We start from the raw sequence: 22,085 nt of genomic DNA, 5'->3' as shown, positions 1-22,085 counted from the left end.
ACACACACACACACACACACACACACACACACACACACACACACACATACACACACACCTGCATACACAAGTCAACATACATGATCATGTACACAAAACAACACACACATATACACCTGAATACACAAGTCAATACACATAATCATGCACACACACACACACACACACACACACTTGAAGAACCTCCCCTTCCTTCCCTTCAGGAGGACCTCCCCTATCATTGGACTGGGGAAGGGATATAGAAGAAGAAGAAGGAGGAGGGAGGGTGGGATTGGGAGAGGATGGGGGAGGGGCTACAGCTGGGATACAAAGTGAATAAACTGTAACTAATTTTAAAAAAATGGAAAAAAGAAAAAGAAAAAAAACATATCTACCCAAGGCATAAAAAGTTAAAAAAAAGAAAAAAAGAAAAAAGAAAGTCCCCTTCTGCTTCTGCTGTGTGAAGACATAACAAGACACCTCCTGAGAGTCAAGAGGCTGGTCCTTTCCAGACGCTGAAGGCATTGGTGCCTTGATCTTAGACTTCCCCGCTTCTAGAACCATAAAACTTGTATTTGCCTAGCTTGTAATTACACAGGCAAAGGTGTAGCCTGAACAGATGAGAAATAGATGTTGGGCAGAGGATTCCAGGGTTATAACAGGAGTTTCAGTATGAAAAACAGCAACAACAAAACTTGGCAAGGACACAGTTTTATACACTGAAAGAACCATTGTACTTTATTTAAAATATATACAAAATTATTACTTTGAAACATATATTACTATCCAACATATATCATAGAACACATATTGATGTAAATTTGGTACTTTCACTCAGTTTTGTGATTTCTCTTTGTTCAAGGTTCCTGAAAAAGTTCTTTAAAATACCACTGGAGGAGAAGTGTCCATAGGCTTGCTCCTCACAGTCGTCTGGCAATTCTCTTGGGCACCTTTGGACCCTGTGAACCCGACCCATGTAAGCTGAGCTACCCCTAGCCTTGCTGGGCACAGGGAGAGGCAAAGGACTGGTGGCACCCGCCTTAATACAGCACAGCCAGTTCCACGTCCTCTCTCTTTCCCTCTTGGCTGATGGAAACGAGTCAGCCGTCTTCTCCACAGACCCTCTCCTGGGCTGAACTTAACATAAACTGCATTCTGTTCACATGCTACCCTCCTTCCTTGCCTCCATCACCACTACCACAGAGAGAGGCTGGGAGCTGGGAGCTGGCCTCTGAGAGAAGTAAGGAATGAAGCGAAGTGGAGCTTCTGTGCTCTTGGGCTGAGTTCTCGCACTCCTGGGATAAATCAACTAGTTTTGGGTGCAGCCCAGCCTTTTCTTTTCTTTTTCTTTCTTTTTTGGCACCATCACTTGCGCACCATGCTTTATCCAACAGGCATTTAACAAACGCCCATCTTATGGGTGGACAAATGAATGCATGGGACCTGGCTATTCCAGGCAGAAAACATCCAGTTGAGAATCAAGGGGACTTATCATCTCTTGGCCTTTAGCTAAGATCAAGTGTAGAATCAAGGGGACTGAAGTCATGTAGACCTGTTTCCTCCTTTAACAAATGGGTAAACTGAGGCTGACAGAAGATGAAACAAAAAGGATTACTGACTGGTCCCTGATAGAGTCAGACCTGATATCAGAGTTTCTTAGTTTTTTTTTCCTCTCTTCAGATCTGACTTTGTAAAGAGAGCTCAATGGACCCACTGCTGTGTCCCAGACCTGCAGAACCCACCTTCCTACACCAGAGGGTCTTTGTCATAACGGGTGACCATGAGATAGCGGCCAAGCACAGAATGCCACCAAAATGTCTCCTCTGTGTAACTTCACTCCCAGGTTCAGGTTCTGGGCAAGAGGGTTTGCCAGCAGCAGTGGGCATGAGTGAGGTAGGAGGAACAGATGGGTGGATGTAAGCCCGGCTTTGGGGAAGGGTGTCTGTTCTGTCCCTCGAGCGATTCTGGTGCTACTGTGGATTTGGTGCCTCCAGGCTCTGTTGTCCAGAGGAGATGTGTAAACAAAGCCAAGCAGCTGGCTGTTCTGCCTCTGAGAGCAAGTCGCTACAGATACTTGCCAGTGGACAAGTGGCAGTAGGTATGTTCTTAGCACGCTGGAGAAGAGCCAAAGAGGAGACAGGAACAGAGTTCAGGGACTGTCAGGCTATCCAGAGGTGTGAGTGGTGGGAACAGGCCTGAGTGTCCAGGTGGACTTCTCTTTTCAGCTAAGCCGTCACAAAGCACGCTTTGAGCTCTGGGCCACTGACCCAGCACCACCTGCCACACCGGGGACCTCCACAGCTTCCCAGTCCGAAATCTTTCTAAAAGGATAATTTGGCATGATCAGAAACACACAGTTGAACATCATAAAGATGTGTGTGCCATACCCAGCCTTGCGGATACAGCTCTGAAGAGTGCTGGCATCAGAATGAACAAGGGCACCACAGTCTACCACCAGGGGCTTCTCCTGAGCATGTGCGGTGGGGGCTGGGACGAACGTGATATGCTCTTTTGGCAGCTCCTCCTCTTGCCCCACTCTCAGGCAGCTTCACTTTTGGCTTCCCCTCATCCCTTCTCACTCCTGGCCGACTTCTGAAAGCCCCAATTCCCATTAGGGCTATAGACGGTTTTTCTGAGACAAATAATAATTCATCTTATGGAAATCAGAAAATTGAAAGCCACAGATCACCTGGTAACAAAAAAAGTACCTTTGTGCTTGTGTAGTCACCAAAAAAAAAAAAAAAAAAAAAACACAGACAGCTAAAGGCTAGGGCTCCGAGCCTGGGCCGGGACCATTCCGAGTGGTCCACTGGCCCGACCTGCTCCCTAGACAGCGGATTGGTTTTCGTTGCACACATAGACGGTGCTCGGCTGCACTCTCCTCTGGATCCGCTCAGGCACTTTGGGGAGGATTTGGAAAGTCTGGGGAAGCAACTCTACGCAGGCCTCGCGGAATTTCTTAATCCTCCAGCAGTAGACGATGGGGTTGAAGACGGACTTGAGGTAACTGAGCCACAGCACACACGTGCTGGTGGCGTAAAAGGAGGTGCTGTAATAGAACCGTCGGCTGAACGCAGACAGCAGGCTGTAGACCGAGTGGGGCAGCCAGCAGAGCGAAAAGCCCACGAAAAGGATGAGGATGGTGGTGAAGGCCTTGGTTTTGAAGCTCAGGTCCAGGCTGACCTGCTGCTGCTGCCTCCGGAGCCGTCTCAGGCCAGCCCTGGACAGCTGCCTGAGGTCCAGGCTGTCGGACTGGTTGTGCACGCGCACAGCGTTCTTCCGCACCGTGTTGAGGATGCACAGATAGGAGCACAGCATGACGCCGAAGGGCGCAAAGAACACTGCCACCACCAGGGTCACCACATAGGCGCGTTCAGCTGGGAACTCCGTGTAGCCCAGCACGCACTGTGGGGCCCGGGCTGGCACCTCCATGAACGTCCAGCCGGTGAAGGAGGGCGCAGAGATGCAGAATGACAGCACCCAGGAGGCCACAATGATTACCTTGGCCCTGCGAGGGTTCAGCTTATCCTGGCGCTGCACGATGATGAGAAACCGGTCCACACTAATGATGAGCAGGATGGCCACGCCCTCTAGGACAAAGAACCAATAGAGCGTAGCTGAGAGCCTACAAAAGTGGTCCCCGAAGTGCCAGCGGACAGTGATGAGGGTGATGGCGGTGAAGGGCATGCAGCATAAGGAGAGCATGATGTCGGAGAAGGCCAAGGTGGCCAGCAGCAGGTTGATGGCTGAGCGCATGGCCGGCCTCTGGTACACGATGATGCAGACCACCGTGTTGCCGAGAAATCCTACCACAATCATCAGCAGCATCATTATTGCCAGAGAGATCCTGAGCGGTGCAGACAGTGGGGTGGCCCCTGGGTCCGAGGCATTGCTCACATTCAGCAGCAGATGCTCGTAAGCCCCGACGGATGTGCTGTTACAGGCCATCGTGAAGGGAAACTTGGAACCTGGAGAGAAGCGGCTGCAAGGGCGCCCTCCAGTGCTTGGGTGGCTTTCATTTTTCGTCTGGTGGCTGCATCTTTTTATTGTTGCAGTATCTCTAGGTCCCTTGAATCGTTAGGAGAAATCTTTCTTTGGAGATGCTAGTTGGGTTTTGTGATTCATCAGTCACATCCTTGTCCTGTTGCTGTGGCAGCCATGTGATTGCACAGCGCCCTAGTAGGATGCTATAGCCTAGAGCAAGCAGAAAGAAAGAGTCAGATATTGGAAGCCTGGTAGAACAGAGCAGGGTCTAAAATTTGCAAGAACTAGTGGTCTAACTTGTGTGAGGGTTTCACGTCTACGTATCCAGCCAACCAACCCAGGAAATACTGAGAAAATTCCAGCAGAATTTAACCTGAACATATACAGATTCTTCTTTGTGACTGTTTTCTAAATGATACAACTACTTGCATACCGTTTTCATCACAGTGTGTTATCCATAACCTGGAGATGGGTTAAATATGCAAACCCCGAACCATCTTCTGTAAAGAGACTTGAGAATCCAGAGATGTTAGTCTGTAAGGGAGCATTGGAACTGGTCCTTTGTGAATTCGCAGGGACAGGAGAACAGAGAGAAAAATGACTCATTTATTTTACTTAGAACAAAGGCTGGTATTTACAAATGTTGAGTCTTGTCAAGCAGCCCAGGAAACATAAGCAGCTAGCTCTCCTCTGGGCACCTGGAAGTGCTGCCTTGTAGTTTGCAGCAGGTCCAGATACTGAGAGATGACAAAGTAGTATGTGGACAAGGCCATAAGATGTGCTGGAGGCTCTCTTGTCCCCTCCAGACTCCTTGCCCTCTCCATCTAGACCCTACCTGGAAGGATGGGTCCTACTCCATGAAGACGTGTGACGAATGAGGTATGCTCTGTCTGCTTCCTTCTTCCTGGTTGTGGTTGTAATCCTGCAAAGCCCAAGATGCTGGCGACAGCTGTGCCCTAATAGCCTGGCCCTCTTCTCAGGTCTCCATGTGTTTGCTGTCTCACTGCCGTCCTCCTTCAGGTCCCTTATCCTAGCTCCTTCAACAAGAAACTCCCCACCAAGTTTCTTCATTCATTCTATATTGATGTCTATGTGTCTATTTTCAGCACCATGCCAAGGGTCACCCTGACAGAAGTTACAAAGAAGCAGAAAGTTAAGAGTGAGCAGATAGTATGGGCAGAAAGTGTGTGTGTGTGTGTGTGTGTGTGTGTGTGTGTGTGTGTGCTCGCATGTGTGCATGCATGTGTTCAAATCCAGTCACATTTCCATATGTACCTTTTTAGGGTTCACTCCTTTACCTGTTTTTAATGGGTGCTTTAGCATTTTTTTTATCTGATCTCTTTCTTCCATCTTTGCCATATTGCCTCAGATAGCGGCTTGTAGCACTTTCCGGCTTGAGTTTAGCTGATGTTAGGTGGAACTTGTTCTATCACTTCACTGTGATGGTTTGAATGAAAATGGCCCCCATAGGCTCATAGGGAGTGACACTGTTTGGAGGTGTGGTCTTGTTGGAGTGGGTGTGGGTTTGTTATAGGAAGTGTGTCACTAGGGGTGGGCTTTGGGGTTTCAGAAACTCCAGCCAGGCCCAGTGTCTCTCTCTCTCTATTCCTGCTGCCTGTGGATCTTGTTGTAGAACTTGTTAGCTCCTTCTCCAGCATCATGTCTGCCACCATGACAGTAATGTACTAACTACAGAGACTGCAAACCAGCTCCAATTAAATGTTTTTTTCCATAAGAGTTGCCATGGCCATGGTGTCTCTCACAGCGATAAAACACTACTAACCTCCTCCTAATGACTGCTGAGTGCTGAAGTCACCTGCGTACCACCATAACTATAAGAAGTTACTCCTCTGAGAGTTGACTATCCATCTTGTCTCTACCGTGTAAGATGCACAGTTAAGTACCTCTTGCTTTTATCCACTCTCCCTCACTCTTTTACATCTATTTGACCATCAGCTCTCTTTTTATTTGTGCCTTGTTACTTTGCCACCTTTAACTCAATTATCTGTGATTTTTTTTTATAAGTAGTCTTTAAGAATTTAACTCCCACTTATGGCCAACTGTTGGGCAGAGTGGATGGAATCTTATGAAAGAAGTGGGAAATAGTAAGAGCTGGAGAGGACAGGAGCTCCACAAGGAGAGCAACAGAACCAAAAAATTTGAACACTGGGGTCTTTCCAGAGACTCATACTCCAACCAAGTACCATGCATGGAGATAACCTAGAACCCCTGCACAGACGTAGCCCATGACAGTTCAGTGTCCAAGTGGGTTCCATAGTAATGGGAACAGGGACTGTCTCTGACATGAACTGATTGGCCTGCTCTTTGATCACCTCCCTCTGAGGGGGGAGCAGCTTTACCAGGCCACAGAAGATGATGACAATGTAGCCACTCCTGATGAGATCTGGTAGACTAGGATCAGAAGGAAGGAGAGGAGGACTTTCCCTATCAGTGGACTTGGGGAGGGGCATAGGTGGAGAAGGGGGAGGGAAGGTGGGATTAGGAGTGGAGGAGGGGGGTTTATGGGAAGATACAAAGTGAATAAAGTGTAATTAATAAAAATTAAAATAAAAAATGTTAATTACAAAAAAAGAATTTAACTCCTAACAAAGCTAAATACATTTTTTATGACAGTGTTCAGATTTGGGTATTTAGTGTGCTAGAATCACATTTTCCTGACTGGTTTAACATTATGATCTACAGGGGCCAGATATACAAGGAGTACATTCCTAATATAAAAGTCAAGTCAATTTTGTAAGTTATCAAAACTTTGCAGCTAAAAGAGTTACAAATTACAGTTTATTTCATATATAGTCCATGACTGTCATGTACAGAAGTTTGTGTTTCCCTTAAGTCTCTTTCACTTCCTTTTAACCCTGACATGTCATACTTTGGTCAAGTATTTTTGATCATACTTGCTATCCCTCCTGAAGATTTGCCTCTGGTCCAGATCTGGGCCCTGTCCACTGGGGCAGTAGCATGGAAACTTATGATTCATTTGTTCCTAAATCCACTGCTGTTTCTTTTCTGGAAAATGTCTGTAAATTACTTGCTAAGAAAGGTTCTAGGGAAAGCTTCAAGCTAAGAAAGCATTCTAAGCCTTTGTGTCTCTGAGGGAAAATTTTCTTTCTTCGACCTTCTCACAGACAGATAATTTGGCTGACTACTGAGGCAGCAAGAATTTACTACCAGATATAAAAGGCTTTGCCCCTTCAGCAGGTGGCATTACTAGTGCTAGGTTTAAAGTCATTTCCAAAATTTTTCTTCCTTGATGGCAAGATTTTTTTTCTCTCCAAGTTTTATTAATATTTTTTTCTGGAAATGTTGGTGAAAGGTGTACATCTGGGTCTTTTTTTTTTTTTTTACTTTGTGGGACAGTCACTGAGTCATTTATATATTTATTTAGTCATTTATTTATTTGTTCATTTTCTCACTGAGTCATTTAAATCCAAAGGTACACGCATGTCGACTCTGGAAACATTTCTTCCTTTGTAGGTTGGGTATTGCCTTCCCACTCACCCTGAGGTAGAACACAGTCTGGCTTGAATGCCAGGCCCATTATTTGGTCCTCAATTCTATTTTCCATTAAAAACCCTTTCCTTTTTGTATCCTATACTGTGTGGTGATTTATAAACCTTTCATGTTTAGTCTGGTTTTTTTTTTTTTTTTTTCAGTCTCAGGTAGCCCACGAGGGCCTCAACCTTACTATGTAGTCTGAAAGCCTTGAACCTCCTACATCTACCTCCCAAGTTGTAGGATTACAGGCAGGTGGCACTTTGCCCAGCCCATTCAGCTTTATTTAATTCTGGTTTTAACAACCAGTCTTTAAAATCTAAGAGTATCTTTATGCTCTATGTGAATTGCATTGTATTCTCTGTATTGTATTCCTGTTTATGACTGTACTATGTTCTCAAGTGCTTCTGAGAATATGAAATATTTAATTTTAGGTTCTGTTCCATTTCTTTCTAAATTCTATGTGATTCCTTTAGAGTCCCATAGTTTATCATTGTCTTTCTCTTTAAGATTGCCAATAGTTATCAAATCTTAATAATTCTTCATGTCTGAGGGCCTGGGAGTCTTTATGGGCCAGTTTCCCCACAAGCTTTCGTGTGGGTGGCAGGATGATAGCAGCCTTTTCCACAGCAGGCTTTGCATCATGGTAGGGGCACAAGAAGCTAGCACTTAATCTAGAGTCCTAAAAGTATCTACAAGGTGAGGGCTTCTTTTCTTGTCAGCTTTCCCTACCAATAAGAGGAATATAATCACTGAAGATTTCTCTACAAATAGTTTAGGGAAGGAGAGGTAAATATCAGTAACTTGAATTTCAGATAAAACTAATATCTCTTTTAAAAACGCAATTTGAAAAAAAAACAAAACAAAAAAAAAAACGCAATTTGAGCAAGTCTGGATTTTTTCATTAGAACAGATGTTGAGTATTTCACAAAGTATATAAGTACAGTATCAACCTCAGTTATTAGAACAGATGTTGAGTAGTTCACACGTATATAAGTACAGTATCAACCTCAGCTACTCAACTTTAAGAAGTGCCGGTGTGAGCAATCTCTTGTAGCAGGGCAAGACTTCAACTAATAGGACTGAGTTGCATTCAGTAGTTATTGGCCAAGGGGGTCCCATGGAAATTCTCAAACCACACAGGCTTATTTGAAGACAAGGGTTGCTCGCTGCAAACTAACAGGGGGGTCCCGTTGTGGGGGACAACACCCACACAGTTCATTGAACACAGAGAAGTCAAGCTGGGGCCTATGGAACCTTCATCCTTACGTTCTAGTCTTTTTGGTGCTGGAAGATTCTCTTCAGACCACCAAAAGAGAAATGTGAACAACACATCCACAAAACCTTTGCCCTACATTCTATCTTGTCTGAAAAATATGCCAGGGCAGTAGTGGCACACAACTTGCGCAAGTAGCCAACCAATGTCTAATTTGACTTAAGGCCTACTCAGTGAGAAAGATTCCATAGCTAACATGTCGCGGGTAACCAAGAACCTGGGACTAGATATCCCAGAGACCTAGAGTAAAATAAAACATGACAAATATAAAAAAAAAATAACAAAATGACTCCTCTCCTAATGATATTCTGCTATGCTCATAGACCAGTGCCTTATCCAGGCATCATCAGAGAGGCTTCCTTCAGCCTCAAATGGGAACAGATGTAGAAACCCACAGTCAGGCATTATGCAGAGAAGGAGTCTGAACTGGAGGTGTCCATCAAATCCCTCCACTCAGAGCTCAGGGAATCATGAGGAAGAGGAGGTAGAAAGACTGTAAAAGTCTGAGGGAATGGAGAACACCAGGGGAACGAGACCCTCTAATCAACTGAGCAAGGTGCATATGAGCTCACAAAGACTGAAGCAGAAAGCACAGGGCCTATTCGGGTCTGCACTAGGTCCTCTGTGTATATATTATGGTTATTCGTTTAAAAATTTTATGGGATTTCTGACTGTGAGAGAAAGTGGATCTCTGACTCTTACCTGTTCTTGGGACTCTTGGGTTGCCGTGTCCAATTTCGATAAGAAGGTTTTTGTTTCATCTTACTATATTTTAATTTGTCATTATTGGTTGTTATCTCATAAAAGCCTGCTCTTTTGTAACGAAATAGAAAGGTAATAGATTAGGAAGTGGGGAGGGAAGGGGAAGAGCAGAGGGAGGGGAACTTATAATCAGGATATATTTATGAGAAAAAATCTATTTTCAATAAAAATTAAAATAAAATAAAAATAAAGAAGGAAAAGAAGAAGACCACAAAGAAGAAGAGGAGAAGCAGGAGGAGAGGAGGAGGAGCCAATGTGTGTAACAGGCACTGTAAGTTCAGCCCTGAGCTAATATGGCTCCTATGAACTGATGACGTCTTTAATTTCTCTAAGCCTTTGTTTCCTCATCTGTAAAATGGGCATAACAAATGTGTCTTTGGAGAAGGTTCTTATGAAATGGTTCTGAGAGAAGATGTTAAGATTCTGGGCACAGTAAGTATGTACACCTGCCAGCTGAAAACTAATCTTTAGTTCAAATGGGAGCTTCATTTGTTTTGGCCATAGATCTTTAAGGTACAAAATGCTTTGAATTAACAAAGTATTGTTCAATGTGTATTTTTGTGACAGTTAGTGTTAATTGCCAACTTGGAAGATCTAAAATTACCTTGGAGGTAGGACTACAGACACATGTTTCTAGGGATTGTCTAAATTAACGTTGGCCTCTGAGACTGTGAGAGACAGTCTTGATTGAGTTAACTGATGTGGGAATACTGCTTCTGGTTTATGGATCTGATGTGGCTGGTTCTTCAAATCCTGATACCTTGATCTTCTTGCCATGATTGGCTACACCCTTAAACTGTGAGCATAAATAAACCCTTCTCACTTGTGTTGCTTTTGTCATGGCATTTTATCACAATACCAGGAAAAGAAATAAATGCAACTTCATTTACAAATTATGTGAAAGGATTATGAAATTTATAAACCCAGGCATCTGATGAGCTAGCAATCTGAATAAATTGAGAAACATGTGTATATTATTTTCAATAGTTGGGCATGATCATACATGACTATAACTTCAGCACTCAGAAGGCTGAGTGAGGCAGGAAATCATAAAATCAAGTCAAACCTTAGCTATATAATAATTCCTTGTCACAGAAAATAAAACAGTGATGATGACAATAATAACTTCAGCAAAAAGGATGTTAAGAACAAAAATGAACTGCATGGCCATCAAATCAAGAAGGAGGAGCACATACGTGTTGTCTAACAAATCTTTATTGGCTGTGGTAGCTGCTGGTATAGACAGAAACCACCTGCAGGTGTCACCAACAGGCTTCAAGATCTAAATAGGAGAGCGGAATTGGTTTGTTTTTCTGTCTTCCACTCAAGACAAAACACAATCACTCATTTCATAACATGAGGATCTTTTTGAGAAATGGCATTGCAAAGTGTGTGTTATTTTGGAAGTATAATAAAATGTAATTACACATGCTAATATGGACATGATCTTAGTGGGTAATATACACTGTGATCCACCATCATACACGTGTCTCACCATTCAGCTCTCATCTGCATGTGAGTTCAAGGAAATTTGTTCTATAGGAAGTTCCTTGGGATGCCAAGGGCATGTCACAGCTCCTTTTTCTTCAGAAATCTTATTCCACGGCACTCTTACTAAGAGTCTGCGTCTCTCCATGTGCTCACAGGAAACTTTCCTTCTAAGCTCTGTGTGATTCAGACTGAAGGGGAGAGAGACAGTGTAAAAGGTCAGTGAGCTTTTAAAGCTCTGAAAGTGCCAGTGCCTGCTGACACTATAGAGATTTTTAGATCCAACCAATTCTCAGTTTTCCAGGTCTAGAACCCATTTTGGTTAAATATGTCCAGAATGGCTTCTGCTCTCCACCATGGGTATAGGTATTGGTGTATGACTCTTCCTGGAGAGAAATGAACAAATATTGTTCAAACCAGAAAGGCCACTGATAACACACCAAATAATTCCATCCAAGAGTAGCTCAGCGAATCTGTGAGTTTATTTGGGTCACTGATAGGAGTATAGGTGAGGAGTTACTTGAGGACCAGAGTTACTATATCTGAAAAGCCTACCCCAGCTTGATGCTGACTCATGAAAGCTGCACCCCTGGAACACCCTACATAACTTGTAAGCCATTTCAGATAATATAATCTACCATCACCAGCAACCACTATTGCTTATATAACTATAATAGTTTAAATGAGAAAGGCCTCCATATGCTCATATATTTGAATGCTTGGTCCCTAGCTGCTGGAACTATTGGGAAGAATTTGGAGGTGTGGCCTTCTTGAAGGAGTTGTGTCACTGGGTCAGGGCTTTAAGGTTTCAAAAGGTTTCTGCTATTCTCAGTTGGCAGGATTTCTGAAGGCTCACCAATGTCTGCTCCAAGCAAGGACCAACTAGTCTTGGGTATCTTCATTAGGGTTTTATTGTTGGGATAGACACCATGAACACAGTAATTCTTATAAAGGAAAATATTTAGTTGGGACTGGCTTACAGTTCAGAAGTTTAGTCCATTGTCATCATGGTGGGAGCATGGCAGCATTCAGTCAGACATGGTGTAGGAGAAAGAGCAGAGACTTCTACATCTGTACCCACAGGCAGCAGGAAGACAGATTGAGCCATTAGGCCTGGTTCAAGCTTTGAAACCTCAAAGCCCATCCCACAGTGACAAACTACCTCCAAGAAGGCCATGCCTACTTCATACCTCCTAATAATATCTTCTGATAGTTCTACTCCCTATGAGTCTACAGGGGTCATTCTGACCACCACAGGTGGCCAAGGAGATACTAAAAAAAAAGTTGACAGGGTCCAATAGAACATAAAATGATCTCATCACTCATATTCGTTGTTTCATCAAAAGAACACTATTGGGTACCATGGCATGTATAGGAGACATCACTCCATCTAGTCCTCCATAACTTAAAATCACTTCCCATGAGCATTTGGCTGTCTCACATTTGAGCAATGCTGCTGCTAAGGACACTGTGAGTCTCCCCAGCTCTGAGAGTCTTTGCTGGGTTTCCCTGTACTACTTTGCTTGATTCAGGACCAGTGGAGAACAAGGTTGCACTCTGGTGTATGGTGTCCACTACTAGAGTCAGGTTTCCAGTTCTGACAGATTCTGAATTCTGATAGCCTCCTCTCCCAGATGTGAACTTCAGAAGCTGTCCTCTGCATCTTGGTACTCTTGCACATTGATGATAACCAATAGGACAGAGCCACCACCCACCGATAAGAGGCTGCATACACAACCTCTTGCTGTATGTGTTTGCTTTAAAATGGAGAGAGAGAGAGAAAGAGAGAGTGAGAGAGAGAGAGAGAACATGCATGTACATGCTTGTGCACAGCCTACTTGAGGAGGTCAGAGGACAATCTGCAAGAGTTGGCTTTCTTTCTCCACTATGTGGATTCCAGGATCAAACTCAAGTCATTAGGCTTGCCAGCAAGTACCTTTATCCACTGTACCATTTCACTAGCCCAGTGTTTGTAACCTTGTGGAACTGTTTTGGAACTGGAACAAAGCCAGGTACACTGAACACATACATACACGTACACACACACACACACACACACACATACACACACACACAAATTTGTTTTCTTCTTTCTAGTCTTGTATCAGCTAAGAGGCAGGAAATTTGATAGGATATGTCTCCGTATCATTTAATATTGCTTCATGTAACCCACTGATGTTTGGAATACTGGGCTTTTCAATCCCAACTCCATAAGAACATATTGTTTCCCAAATGCCAAATCTGGAAATGAAGTCAATTCTGGCAGATGGAAAAGCAAGGAACAGCCCTTTGCTGTGGAAACAGCTTGACACTATCATTACCTGCAACCTTGTCACCTGCCTCTTTGATACAAACTCAAACAGATGGAATATTTCAATCTCAATAACTTTATTGGCAATTAAAAATATGCAAGGGCTGCCAAAGGTAATACGTCAAGTAGCTGTGTTTAGAAACAGGTGTTGGGGCATGTGTCTCAATTTCCAAGAAAGGTGAGCTGAAGGGAGTCGGAATTTTGTAGTCCTCAACTCAGGCAAGGTTCTTGGGAGGGGGAATTCAACTAGGGCAGAATTGGGAATGTTTTTAATGAAGCAAATTTTTATTGTTCAATCTTCTTGGCAGTGATTAAACTTCCTTGTGTGCAGTTCCGATGCAAGGTAAAGCCCTTCACATAGCTGGACAGTTCGGGAGCCTGGCTCTGGATTGGCAGCATTAGCTTCCCTCAGCACTTGTTACACTCTCAGGGCCTTTACCAGATCAAACGCTCTAAGTGAGGCACCAGGTGGTCTTTAATGAGCCCTCTCGGAGGCCGGGTGCTCTCTGTGAAAACTAAGGAAATGCTGGACATAACTTCTCTTGTTTAACTCTCACACTAACTTTTTTTTTTACACGAATTCCTGTTTAATGGCAACATTTAGTATAGGTTGGATTCACTGATTAAACCAGCTGTAGATTGAAGACATTTAAGGAAAAAGTTGTATCTGACTAAACATGGTCAGATTTTTCTCCCCTTGTCATGCCCTTGAGGTATACACAGGAAAAGTGCTTATAATAGTATCTTAAGTCACCTAGAGATGATGTGCAGTAGATGGGAGATGCAATCACTTTGCCATTCCATGTAAAAGACAAGGGATTTTGTGCAAGGGGAGGCGTGTCCTGAAAGCATCCCCCATGGATGCTGGTGGAGGAGTGCTGCGAGGGTCAGCATCTGGGAGCTTGAGGAAGAAACAGCTCAATGGCATAGCCACTGAGAGGCAAATACTGACGGGAGAGATCATGATTTGGATGAGATTGTCTGCCATAGGCTCAGAAATATGAATACTTGGTTACCATTACAGCTGGTGGTACTGTTTGGGAGGTAGTTGAGACTTGCTGGAGGAGTACATCATTGAAGGCAGGCTTTGAGGATTTAGACCTGCCCTCCTCTTCCAGTTTGCTCTCTGCTTCTTGCTAGCATTTGAAGTTATAAGCATTTATCTCCCTGCTCCTGCTTCCATGTCTACTTCTTCCCACCACACCTCCCCACCAAAATGTACTCAGCCCTCTGGAACTATATGCCCAAATGAACTCTTTCTTCACAGCAACTGAAAGTAACTAAGACAGAAGTTGGTACCTGGATGTTGCTATTTCTGTGATTGATCTGATCATGTAGGACATTTGAAGAATGTGGAAGAAGGACTAGAAGAGTTTCAATGCTGTAAGTAGAACTTAAAATGCCATACTAGGAGAAGCCTGAAAAGACAGTAGTGCTGAGAGCAATGGGGAAGATAGAAGCCTCAGAGGTAAATAGGAACTTTGGCAGTAATGTGACTAGAAGTCTTTCCTGTGATATTCTGGCAAAGAATCATGGCTGTCTTCTGCCCATGCCTTGAGAACTTGCCTGAGGTTAAAATAAGAAATAACAAATGAATTTCTTTGGTGAGGGAAATTTCAAAACCATGAAATGTTGAGTCTGTGGTGTGATTATTCATAACACTGCTTGAGCATGTCTACAATGAAAAAAGATAATGGTGGAGAGAAAAAAAACATATAATTTGTAGAAAAAAGGATCATATCACTAGGAAACTTGTGTTACACCCAAAGTATGTGCTGAAAGAGAAGCTAGAAGAGTTAAGGAGTTTAGTGCCAAGGATGATAGGCCTGTCCAGCACTGGCATAAAGGTGAGGGTGCCCTCAGGGAACCCAGATTATCCACCCAGACAATTTTCTAATTTATGAAAGAGTTTAAGGAGTGTTATGATCCCAACAAGAAACTGAGTGGAAATGATACTGTTGATTGCCAGTCTCCATCGTAAGCGGGAAGCCAAGATTGACAGTGTTATTCACATCATGCTGGTTTTAAAGGCATGAAAAATTCAAGGGTGAAGGGACTATGAATTATTCCTCCACAGTTTCAGAGAGCTGCTGAGGCCACGGAGTGGCAAAGGGGCACCTGTGTGTGCCCCTGAGAGGCCATTTTGTGAAGCTATAAAACTGAAGCCCCACCCCAAGATGCCAGAGATTCCAGAACCATTGAATATATGCCAAGAATAACTGCATGTATGGAGTGGAATCGAGAGAGAGTGTGTGTGAGAGAGAGACAGACATACACACACACAGAGAGATAGAGAGAAATTGAGACACACACATACACAAAGATAGAGAAAAAGAGAGACAGACAGACACACATACACACACAGAGAGAGAGAGAGACAGACAGACAGACAGAGAGAAAGAGAGAGATGCAATCTGAAAGGTTGGAAGGGTGGGTCCATTAGGCATGGAGCTTCAGGATTTGGAGTTTACTCTGTTGGTTTTCAGTCTTGCTTTGGTATAATATTTCCTCACTATGCTCCCATTCCTTTTGGAATGGTAATATATATTTTGTGCTATTGTATGTCAGAAATATGTAATTTGATTTTTTTATTTTACAGGGAATTGCAATGAAGAGATTGCCTTGAGTCTCAGCAGAAATTTTGTACTTTAAACTTTCAAACAGTGTTGTGCCTGTGAAAGACCATAAACACTTTTGAAGATGGACTAAATGTATTTTGTATTATAATATGAGTGTGAGCCTATAGGATCCAGGGAGTGTGATGTGGTGGTTTGAATGAGACAATCCTCAGTAGCATCAGATGTTTAAAATTTGGTCTCTAGTTGGTGACACTGTCTGAGAAGATTGTGGAACCTCTACAAAGTGGATCTTTGCTGGAGTTAAGTAAATCGCTGGGAAGGGACTTTGGGTATTTAAAGCCTCAGGCCACTTGCAGTTTTCTCTATGCTTCTTGCTTGTATTTGGAGATATTAGATCTTAGTTTCCTGTTTCTTCCATCATGTTTGCTACCTCCCTGCCATGAGGAGCCCTTATGTCTCTGGAACCAGAAATATAAAACAAAAACAAAACCGAAACAAACAAAAAAACTTTCTTCCTTATGATGTCTTTACATGTGGTATTTCAACACAGCAAACGAAAAGCAACTCAGAGGAAGGAACTAGGGTCACAATGTTCCCTTGAAGGACCCACTCCCAATGACCTAACTTCTTCCTACCAGGCCTCAACTCTGAAAATTTCTACCACCTCCCCAAAGCACCATAACTTTGTGACTAAAACGTCACTATATGGGTCTTTAGGGGAACATTTAAGAACCAAACTATAACAAGACCTATTGTCTCCCCAAAACAAAGTCTGCTAGCTATAAAAATGTAACACCACCACCAACGCCCTATGGTTTGATGCAGGATCCATGGGAGACATAGGGTGGAGCTGGGATTCACTGCAGTCACATGTCTTTGTTCAGCTCTTGGTGCTTTTTCATGTTCCTTGAATTAAGGACCATACAGAAGATTATGTGGTCTGCCATCAGGAAGTCACTGACCACACAGGATGTCGCACTGGTGCCATGGTCAATAAAATTGATGTCTCGGGCACAACAGTAATGCATGTGTGGCTCCAAGGCCATAGATTAAGTGACCATCCCAACTGCCAGCTAAAGTCATTCATCAGATCTCCACTTACAGAAAATCTAATGACCACAGAAGAGGCAGTAACATCTCACATTGCTATAAGACCTTCAAATAGACAAAATGCTCCAAAAATGCATTCTTACTTTTTCCCCATAGCCCCTGACAACATACAGTTGTCCCCCGATATCCACTGGCACTGGTCCAAGAATCCCCAAATCTATGGGTATTCAGGCCTACATAAAATGGCATCATCATCTTTGCAAAGAGCCTGCATGTGCCCCCATACACTCAGATTACTCAGGATATTGAGTGCAATATAAGTTTGCGTAAGCAGTGGTGTGCAGCATTGTTTAGGGAACAGAAAAACGTGAATAGTCAGTATGGATAATTTTTAACAGTATCTCTTTGGCAGTCCTGGGGACTAAGACTTGCAGGCACTGAGTGAGTGAGGCACTGATATACTGACAAACCTGAATGTAGGATATCTTCAGTCCACATGTGTTTGTCTCTGAGAAGCAGAATCTGCAGATACAAGTGGTCCCCTGTCTTGGTATCCCCATTTGTACATGTGAAACTTTGATCAACACAACAACCATTGTTTTTAAATGGTACTTGTGGAAGACAGAGAAATCAAGTCACATCTTTGTTGAGATGGGGTCTTGCTATGTAGCCCAGGCTGGCCTTGAATTCATGATCCTCCTGCCTTATCCTCCAGAGTACTGGAATTACAGTCATGTGCCACCATGTCCAGCTTCACACCTTGATTTTGACCTTTCTTCTGGGGAAACGTCAGTCAGGGCACCCACTCAGTATAAATGTGGGTTTCTTTTTGTGGATGAATGTGCCTCTACAGTTTCATCTGGTGACCCATTAATCAACTGGGGCCATCTTTTTTCTGGTTCTGAGAAAGAACCATTAGTTCTTTAAGGATTCTAAAAAGTCCAAACTAACCTGGAGGATATTCACACAATATCTATTTTCTGCATCATCCAGTTACCACCTTCCTTTGGAGGAAAGACAGCGATGACTTCCTAAGAGTTATCAATTTTCAAGTGGAGCTCTGAGAATCTGTGAATCTCGTGATTAAAAGTCAACATCTTCACTCCTGGCTCAACTCATTTAGAGGTCTTATAGGTAAGAAGGGGTTTTTAAGTCCACGAACCAGGTATGAAGACTCTGCTGCAGGCACAAAGCATATGGTACTAGTTTAAAAATGGATGTAACTTGATATTTTAACAAAATCTGAGACAATTAACACATTTTCGAGATGCTAAAAAAATTTAAAGTCTGCCAAGGTTGAGTTTCTCCAGCTAGACCATGTGACATTGCAAGCAGCCTGGCCCAGGGGCTTGGAGGACAGCTGAGGCTGATGCTGGAGACAAACCAGACACTGACACCTCAAACTTCTCAGAGCTGCTTTGTGAAAAAACAAATTTCTCCCAAATCACACCTGCACCCTTCTTCCTTTTACCTGGTTTTCTCAGAAACTAATTTTAAACTCTTTTTATGCCTCTCTGAGTTTCCTAACATTTTATCCCATAATTCTAGAGAAAAAAGAAAACCACACCAAAATACCCACCTAAGTCTAATTTTTAAAAATGTGATTTTCCATTTGTAGTCTAAGAAAGGAGACATATATGGCTCTTTGGACACATGCTAAAAATACAGCATTTTTTCATTGTAAGTTTATGAATTGATGCTTTGTGTCCATTAAAAGTGTTCTGTCACTCACTGTGATCAACTTGGAAAACATTCCTCTTACCCCTGAAAGATCCTTATGCCTGTTTGCAGTCACCTGATTTAGATCTTGACCAATTTAGATCTTTCAACTGATTTTCAAGAAAGAGAGAGAGAGAGATTGTACAACCTAGGAACTTAGAGACTCCAATATCAGGCCTGATAATCTAACAACTCTCCTCCCATGCTGTACATCCATTCCTACGCCTGGGATACATGGAAGTGAACTGCCAAATGACAATTGAGGTCATACAAGGCCTGTGTTCTGTGCTGGTATTCATGATCCAGGTTTTGTAGAAGAGGGAGCAAGGAGAGCTTAAACTATTTCCTCCTTTGAAGTTACCAAAATACCAGTGAATAGATGAAATACAGGAATAGGCACGTTCCAAGTTCCTGGCTCTGCTTCTCATCCTGTAACCTGGAACAAACTCCTAACTGTTGAGCCTCAGTTTCTCCTTTTGGAGTGCCCACCATATATATACATATATGTATATAAGTGTACATACATATATAAAATATCTATAAATTTATATGTATGTATATAAAATACATAGTAGTTTTATATATTTTATCTACATATACATGTATGTATATATATGTATATATCTACATGTATATACATGTAGATATACATTAGATATAATATATACATACACTATATATATATAATATATATATCTTTAAACCAAGCATTTGGAAAGTCCCCCCTACAAGGCAGAAGACAAGGGAGGGGTCTTCACCAATACAGATGTAAACTCAGTCCCTGGAACACAATATGCCAGATATGGTCGGCATGCTGGGGAAAATGTGAGCTGGCTGCTGGTAGGTGGTTCCTTGGAGATGGTGTCTTACACCCTTCCTAGGCGCCGTGCTTCTCAACATAGTCTGGTTGAAAGCAAGGTGCTTAATGCCTCGTGGAAGCTCATCGTCGCACTGGTGTTACCGCCCTTGGCACCTGAGTGCAGGTGGACACACAGCCTTGCACACTGCACCTGCCTGACTGGCCCAACCTTAAGTGTCTCCAGGGTGGACTGGTGCAGCTCTCTAAAAGAGGACCAGGCCCTCCTGTGTCCAGGGTTTCACTGCTTTTAGAAAGGGAAAAGGAAAGTTAGATTTAAGTTATAAGTTTCTCATATTCTAAATGAGAAATTAGCTCTTTCACCAGGAGACAGGCATGACTGTGGACCTGGTAGACAAGGTCTCAGATGTAATGTCGACAGGCACTCAGACCTCACAAAGAGACAGGGAAGCATGGAGGCTAGCTCGGTAGATGATAAGAAGGTGCAGCTGCTGGTAGAGCCAGAATACCACCACCTCAGCGTATCACTGTAAGGAACGCTTCCTCCCCCTGCTCCTGTGATCGCAGCAGCCCTAACCAACCCATGTGGCCCTGAGAAGACAAAGTCCAGCACACTTGGTGCAGCAGTGTCGTTGCCAATTTCTTGCCTTCTCACTGTTCTCCCAGAACTGTATGAAATGGAAAACTGTATTCTTGCGTGAGGACAGAGACAGAGAACCAAACTCAGGGGGACAACATTTGCCTTCAGTCAACAAAGAAATGAAACAAACACCAACTCTTCTGAACCCAGTCTACAAGGTGGCCCTTGGCCTTATGCACCATGCAATTCGGAAGTCCCAGCATATGGCAACTCAAAAAATTACAGATAGATTCAATACAATGTATGTCACAGTCTTTGGAAACACTCCACTGATGATCGTTGAACTTGATGCTGCCATAGATTTGAAAGGAGCTGCCATGTGGCAGCAAACCATCTGGCTACCAAGTTCCCTTCAGCAATTCTTGATCTAGAAGCAGAAGCCAATGACTCTGACAAGCAAATGATCAGACGGTTTCATCTTATCTCCAAATACCCTGAGACGGCCTCTTGCTTGACTGCAATGCTTTAGGTTTCTCAGGTGGATCGATTCTTTCTGGGGTTGCCTCAGAGATGGGAGTTTTTCTGCAATCAGAGCAGACCTCGAAGAGAAGCTTGGGGAAGACATGTTCCCTTACATTGAAGACCTTGAAGCTCAAAAGCCATGAGTGCTTTGGTCCAGGTAATTAGCCAAACCTATGTAAAGCAGCAAATTCAAGCAAGAGGAAATTGTATCATGCATTCAAGGACTATAGGTCAATAAAAGAGAACTTGTCAAAGCTGACAGATTATGAAGTTGACAATGCTGTTAGCAACCTACCAAAGAGAAGAAGAGAAATCAGCGAAGATGACAGAGAATGCCTCAAAGAGATCTTTGGAGTCACAGGTGAAGAGATAGATCAATACTTAAAAACCCCAGCTGAGACAGCTCCACTTGGATGCAGAGAACAATTTGATGTTGATCAAATTTGATCAGACAATTTGATCATTCATAGCAATGATACAGAATCATTTTAAATGATTTAGAAAAATAAAAATAAAAGACAGTGTCTCACTAACAAAAATAAGAAATTAATTTATGAATTAACCAATATTTCCTGAAAAACGGCTGTGGGCAGGCCCAGGGACAGGATGAGGAGCTCCGCAGGGATTTATAACCTTGCTTGTTTGTCTCTGAATGGAGTCTGGAGGTGAGCTGCAGAAAGATGCCAGGGAAAGCAGGCGTGGTAGCACATGCCTTCAATCCTAGCACTCAGAGGCAGACGCAAGTGGGTCTCTAGGAGCTTGAGTCCAGCCTGGTCTGTATAATAAGTTCCAGGTTAAATACCATACTGAGGACCCTGTCTTAAGAAAGGAAAATAAATGATGGGGTTCCTCATAATCTCAGATCCCCTGTTGGTGTCATTGTTTGGGGAGGTTTTAGGGTGGTGCACCATTGCTGGAAGGACTACGACACTGGGGCTTTGAGATTTAAAAGCTGCCAGCTACTTCCCGTTTGCTCTTTCTGCTTTGTGCCCGTGGTAGAGGATGTGAGCTCCCAATTCCCTGTTCCTGCCACCCGCTGCCATGTGTTCCCACCATTTTGGCTCTAACCTTCTGGAACCACAAGTCAAAATAAACGCTTCTACAGGTTGCCATGGATACGGTGTTTTATTACAGCAACAGAAAAGTAACTAATATAGGGATCCGTGAAGACGAACTCGATTGCTCTTGTCTGGGCGCGAAGTCTTCGCGCACAGGGAATTCTTGGTGTCTCCATCCCTGAGATCAGCAGCAATGGCTGGAGACCATTACAGAATTGCAAGGCAGGCCAGGCCTTACTAAGAGTAGAAGAGCTGCTTCATTATTCTAGTAGGTTTCTGTGAACACACTCTTTAATGTTGATGTAGCACCAATATCACCCAATGATGCGTTTCTCAGAAGAAGTACTCATGTAAATGACGCCTACTGCACTCTGGGATCAAAGGCCTAGGAGGAGGAAACGGTGGGTGGTTCAAGATGGTAAATCTGAATGAAGCTGGTTATGATGG

At 43.3% G+C, this 22,085-nt stretch overlaps 2 protein-coding genes across 2 annotated transcripts in view; one reads left to right on the top strand and one right to left on the bottom strand.

The window, feature by feature from the left end:
• Tgfbrap1 (transforming growth factor beta receptor associated protein 1) overlaps positions 1-2,682 on the top strand; it is a 45,409-nt gene extending 42,727 nt beyond the window's left edge. The window contains exon 14 of the transcript XR_008720170.1: positions 842-2,682. The gene's annotated coding sequence lies outside the window, so the exon portion shown is untranslated. The remainder of the gene's footprint in view (positions 1-841) is intronic.
• A 68-nt stretch (positions 2,683-2,750) lies between these two features.
• On the bottom strand, positions 2,751-4,365 carry Gpr45 (G protein-coupled receptor 45). The gene has a single exon (XM_055607731.1). The coding sequence runs from the start codon at positions 3,925-3,927 to the stop codon at positions 2,806-2,808; it is 1,122 nt and encodes a 373-aa protein (XP_055463706.1). The 5' UTR covers positions 3,928-4,365; the 3' UTR covers positions 2,751-2,805.
• Positions 4,366-22,085: the final 17,720 nt, after the last annotated feature.

The sequence above is a fragment of the Psammomys obesus genome, unplaced genomic scaffold (genome assembly GCF_907164565.1).
Source record: "Psammomys obesus unplaced genomic scaffold, mPsaObe1.curated_primary_1811, whole genome shotgun sequence".
In the NCBI taxonomy this organism is placed as follows: Eukaryota; Metazoa; Chordata; class Mammalia; order Rodentia; family Muridae; genus Psammomys; species Psammomys obesus.
This window is presented reverse-complemented; position numbering and strand designations above follow the sequence as displayed.